At 43.0% G+C, this 6,000-nt stretch overlaps 1 protein-coding gene across 6 annotated transcripts in view; it reads right to left on the bottom strand.

Moving 5' to 3' along the window:
• Positions 1-1,280: 1,280 nt before the first annotated feature.
• GIGYF2 (GRB10 interacting GYF protein 2) overlaps positions 1,281-6,000 on the bottom strand; it is a 125,844-nt gene continuing 121,124 nt past the window's right edge. For all 6 annotated transcript variants that reach the window (XM_082466256.1, XM_082466258.1, XM_082466252.1 and 3 more), the window contains one exon: positions 1,281-2,344. In XM_082466256.1, the coding sequence (XP_082322382.1) occupies positions 2,277-2,344 (68 nt within the window). In that variant the 3' untranslated portion in view covers positions 1,281-2,276. The remainder of the gene's footprint in view (positions 2,345-6,000) is intronic.

The following is a 6,000-nucleotide window of genomic DNA, read 5'->3' as shown; positions in this document are numbered from 1 at the left end:
AAGAGTGGTTTCTTTCCACCATGTGGGAAATTCCTCAGGTAGAAGCAATGCTCCTGGTTAAGCAAATGGAATGTTCCATGAAAAAAACGACGTTGCTCCCTGAAATCTGCCTACCCCTACCCCAAATGTTTGTGTTTTATTTTTAAATTTCCCCTGAACAAGCATACAATAGAATCTAGCTTGGAAGGTGTGGGCAGGCTCTGGAGAGGGCACCTTCAGGGGTGTGTGTCTGTGTTGTGAGGACAGGAGACGATCTGCAGGTCTGCAGAAAGGGGCAAAGGAGGAAAGACATTTAATCAACTTACCCACGTTTACCTTGACCTCTACATTCTCAAATACAGAACCAGTCAGCGTTCCATAGCCTGCCAGAGAAAGCCAAAGCTGCCTCCATGTCTTGCGTGCTCACGTGTCTGGAGCTTTTCCATGGTGCCAAGAAGATGGTTTGGTGTAAAACTCAGCCTTGACAAGGGTGAGTACAAGAAGTGTACTCAGATAGAATACCACCAGGTTTTATTTAAGTTCCTTTTTATTTTCCTCCACACTGGCAAAAGTTCCGAGGGAGCTTAAAGTTTTGTAAACATTTTAACTATCCCTCTTCCCCACCCCCCCCTTTTGAATTTACAAAGCAAAGGAGAGCAGGAGCCCCAATTTTTAATGGTTCCCCATCTCCTCATGCTATTTTGATCCAAAAACTATGTACAAGTCTGTAGCAGTCTCTGTATAGTTATTGTACATGTTTAAGAGGGAGGGAGGCAAAAAGGGATAGGGAGAATGGTGATCCAAAAGAATAAAAACAGAAACCCAAATATAATCATCCAAAACCAAACTGCTCTCAGAGCAACTCCAGCCTTCTTCGGGCAATGATGACAGAAAGAAAAGGCGCTCTACCAGGAGCCACCCGAACCACAGCACTTCTTGCACAGGGACGGACGGTCCAAAGGCTCCAGACCAAAGTGTGACTGGCAATTCCAGGTGATGTTCTGTGGGGGGTTGGCAGAGGCAGGAAGAGTACTGTTTATAAATAGGGCTTGAATACATTTGTATCTGAAGTGAAGGGGTATCAGGAGGCCACAACCAGAAGCCAGAACCAGGCTTCTCTCTCCTGTTCTCTCCCATCCCCTCCATCCCACTGCAATCTCCTGTATAGTGGTTTCCATGGATGAAGGTCTTAAAGATGGTCAGGTTTTATATGTTCTTTTTTCAGAAAAGGCAAGCAACTTGCCATTCCAGAATCTTTAAACAAAACCTTTCGGGGCCACAGCAAGACACACACGCAATGCTCTGAGGAACCAGATGAAATTCCGGGCTTTTATCAGAAGCAGAAGTTTATCCCTATGCAAAATGAAATTACACAAATTCATACATATGGTAAAGATCCTAACTGCCTCTTAAACGAGACAAATTTTCAGCAGAAAGGCCCAAAACAAACTGGTCCTAGTCCTCTGAAGTAAAAATATTTATGGGAAAAAATCCGTTTTTGTAAGAAAGAAAAATTAAAAATAAGTCCCTCTCCCAGGCCACAGGGCTTCCTTTGTCCAATCAGGCTGGAGTATGCCAGGGGAGAAGTCAGCTTGCTTGGAAGTCACTATCTAATGAAGAAAACACAAGAATCCTTTCTCTGAAAGGATGCTCAGAAAGAAGAGGCGAGGGGTGTGCAACATCAAACCAATCAATCTAAACTCCATCCCACTCAGGGCCTCTTTGACGCAATCCCAGAGTTAGCGGTGGCAATGCAACCTTCAGACTGGAAGAGCTCTCACTGTCTCTGTCGGACACTCAAATCACAGTCCGTGGGCGTTTTTGTTGCTGGCCAATGTCTGTTACCATTAACTCTCTTCATGATTGCAGTCAGACCCCATGCCCATTTTTTTGGGGGGGGTGGGGGAGAAGGAGAAGAAAAACAAAATAGAAGGAAAAAAGTGACAAGAGAAAGTAAATTGCTATTGGCAGATCCCAACACACTTTCTGGGAGACAGTAGGTGAAATCACGGCACAGTAAACACGTCTGCCCAAAATCAGCCTTGTTGGGGAGTAATCCCAACTGCCACCCCCAAGACACAGGGTCTGGTCCACTTATCTACAGTCTGAGATGCTCACCAACAAAAATGGTTTAAAGAATCTTGGACACAAAGGGCTGGAAGAAAAAGCCTGAGATGATCGGTTCTGTGATTTGTTGCAGTGATAAAGAGTATATGGTGAGTAAGTGTCGTGTCCAAAGGTGCAGAATCCATGGTCAGCAGAGAAAAGAGGGAAGGCCAGGCCGCTCTGGCAGGTGCTCAGTAGTCATCCAAAGTCTCGATTTCACCCATATTGAGTCGCTCCGATGAAGCATTGACTGAAAACCCTGCAGGGAAAAATTGGCAACAAGTGACTGACCACACCCAGACAACCATGTGGCTCAAATTCTAGGCAGGCAGCTGGAATTTTAGTCTCCTGTTTCTGAGCACACAAACAGGGATACTAAAAGGAGGGAGAAGAAAGGATAAAAGTCAATGTAATGGTTCTTTTGCCCTTCCAATTAGACATTCTATTTTTATATGTTTTATCTTAAGGTTCTGATATAATTTAATTAGGGAGGAAACACACACACACATACACCCAGCACCACTGCTTAAAAAGAATTGCAAACCCACTGCCTTAGAGAGTCCTGAGTAGAGCCTGGGTTGTAACTGTGTTTTAAGGCCAGGCTGGCTAGGGGGGAAAGTTCATTCAGAAGGTGTACCTTAAAAGAATGGGGCAGGGGGAGGACAGGAGTAACACACTAAGTACTTTGTAACCACTCGACCAAATGATTGTGAAATGTGAGTGGGAATAACACTATCGGGTTGGCCAAAAATTTCGTTCAGGTTTTTCCGCAAGATGTTATAGAAAAACCCAAATGAACTTTTTGGCCAACCCAATACTTCAGCCCCATTCGCTATCGGGAATACTTTGGGTCCGAAAGTTTGTCAAAGTTCTGGTCAAGAGATTTCGCTTTCAGTGGTAGGAGGCTCCAGGGAAGACCCACTACAAGATCCTTAGAGCCCGCAGATGTTCCTCCTATCACACAGCAGATAGCATAAAAACATTAAACTACTTTATTCAACTCCATCTACTCTAAGTAGACCAGCAAAGGCAAGGATTTCATTTAGCAATATTAATTGACTGAAATGCAACCTGGTTTAGAAAAAGCAGTACTAGCACAGCCACTGAAGGCAACAAGCAGCACTTACAAACACTACTGAGGTTTGAAAACCTAATGCCATCAGCCACGTGTAATTTTTCAATAAACTCCATGATCAGAGATTGATAAAAAGTACTATTAACAGGGCCTCTTTGGAATGAGTGATTCTCAAAAAGCTTTCAGTTCATCCACCCTAAATGAAATCCCAAACTGTTTCAGCTGCTATTTGAATATCAAAAAGTAAACAGGCGATGCTCTCCAGTCTAAAGGCAGTTCTGTTAATATTGAGTTTTCTGCCCCCTCCTTTTTGTTCTTTAATGTTCAAGTTTTCAAATACACATTTTAAATGTACCAATAATAAACAAAAAATGTCTTACATAATAAAAATAGCTTAATTACATTACATTCTTGATTCCAAAATATCATGATTTGAAAAAATAAACATGCCTATTTATTAACCAAGGAAGCTGTGGTACAAGCTGCTTACAAGGCCTCCTACTGGGAGAGGCTAGGATTCCAAATCCCAACCTGAGTTCTACCCCTCAACTATGTTCCCATAACCTGCAAGATTTTTTTCCCTTGAAAATAATGAAAGGCTTAGTGTTCATATTTGAAAATAACAGTTAATTAGGTAAGTGTAAAAACCTAAAGACCAAACAGTTTATGAAATGAACTATTACTCTATTCCAAAGCAGGTTTTTCTTTGACTTCACATATATCTCAAGAACAAATAAAATGTGATAAAAACAATGAGCTACATGAAATAAAAGTGGGAATGTAACAAAAACACAAACTAAAACAATTTTAGTCATACAAAGACAGGAAGGGAAAAGAAGCCTGGGGCCAAAAAAAGTTAAGTATTTGCTGCTATAATATGACGATTACCGGGCTGGGCTTTTAGCAGACATGGTCTCATTTACCTGTCAAAAAAACCAGTAAGGAGGGCACGTCTCCTCCCCACTTGACCGAAGGGGGAGCTCTGGGATATAATGAGACCCCATGCAATACAAATGAGGATGTAAGCCCAATATGCCCAGCTCTAAAGACTATATTAGGTTCAGAACAACAGACTCCCACTCACATAATTTCTTTAAGGTTTGGGAGACTGTTTCTATAAGGAAAGTATGACTGGTGAAAAAATGGTATTGTGTGTGTATATTTCTCATATCCAAGTACAGGATGCTGGCTCACAATGGCACTTGGTAGCTCTAAAAACTAGAGGAAAACACAAGAGTACAATGGAGGACATGATCATTAAAATGAAGCTGGGATCTCTCTGAAGGTTTGTTTTAGAAGCAAAATTCTCTTTTGATCAACGACCACTTTCTCAATGGATACTTCGGGGTCAAATTTGAACCTGTTTTCCCATTATGTGCATGGGGAACTTGTGACTGATGGATATTTGTTAATTTTTCTTAATCTATAAGTCAATAAGGCATATACCAATTAAAAACAATAATAAATGGATATGAGCAGGTAAGGGGCAGAAATTACCAGAGGAATTTCCAGAGGAAAGTTTAGTTGAGCAGAAATTCTCATTAAATGGTCCAAGCAAGAGCCCACGCAAGTGAGCTTCTTCACTATTTTGTTGAACAGTTTTACTTCCCTTATATTTATTTATTTTTTTCTTCTCTTTCAAGATATATATTCCTTAAAACTCTATTCCTAGAATGACCTATGTCTCATTCCCTTGAAGGGGGATTTTAAGTCCCTTTCTTTCTTAGGTCTATAATAGGAGATGGGGTCAGATCAGATATTTAATCCAAAAACCTTTACCTCATTTTCAGAGGAACCTTTTCCCTGAGAACCTTTTCCCCCCCTCCCCCCGCCAAGTACCACAGCTAAATAGCGGGGGATTCTTAGCTAGAACTCACAACCAGAACTGAAGGAACACTCTTAAATCTACATTCACCTATCTCTGTCAAAACTGGATAAAATTTTGGACTGTTCCATCCATCCTTAACATAAACTTCCAAGACATGCAGAAGAAAATGAAATTTCGCCAGATCTCTAGGTTTCCAAAGCCAGCTTGCAGAGCGCCGGTTCCAGAGGGCAATCCTCAAAGCTGGGTTTCTGTTACTGATACTTTGATTTCTCCAGGGCAGGAAACCTCTGAAGTATGGATCCTACCAAGGGCAGAGCAATCTACCTCTTGCTGTGCTATCAGCTCTTTCACCTCTGCATCATGCCTCCTAGTCACTTCACACTCAATCTACCCAGCGCTGCAACGCTGCGTCATTCCCCCGTAAGCCTGCCTCCTAGTCACTTCACACTCAATCTACCCAGCGCTGCAACGCTGCGTCATTCCCCCGTAAGCCTGCCTCCTAGTCACTTCACACTCAATCTACCCAGCGCTGCAACGCCGCGTCATTCCCCCGTAAGCCTGCCTCCTAGTCACTTCACACTCAATCTACCCAGCGCTGCAACGCCGCGTCATTCCCCCGTAAGCCTGCCTCCTAGTCACTTCACACTCAATCTACCCAGCGCTGCAACGCCGCGTCATTCCCCCGTAAGCCTGCCTCCTAGTCACTTCACACTCAATCTACCCAGCGCTGCAACGCCGCGTCATTCCCCCGTAAGCCGGCTCCACTTTCCAGGGCTCATCATGTTAGCAAAAGGGCAACTCTTTTCATCCTGCTGCCTAAACCTTTCCATTCTCCTTGTCCATCCCCTAAATTCCTAAAATCCATCTAACTCCTCTCCATCTCCACTGCCAAAACCCTATTCCAGGCCACCAGTATCTTTCACCTGGTCTATATTGCAGCCTCCTAACTGGTCTGCCTGACTTCCCAATCTGCCACCTTTGCCAATGTAACCATTCTATTCCAGACAACACA

Source organism: Balaenoptera physalus (assembly GCF_965194825.1).
Source record: "Balaenoptera physalus genome assembly, chromosome: 6".
Taxonomy (NCBI): Eukaryota; Metazoa; Chordata; class Mammalia; order Artiodactyla; family Balaenopteridae; genus Balaenoptera; species Balaenoptera physalus.
Note: the sequence above shows the minus strand (reverse complement) of the source record. Positions and strands in the feature narration are given on the sequence as shown.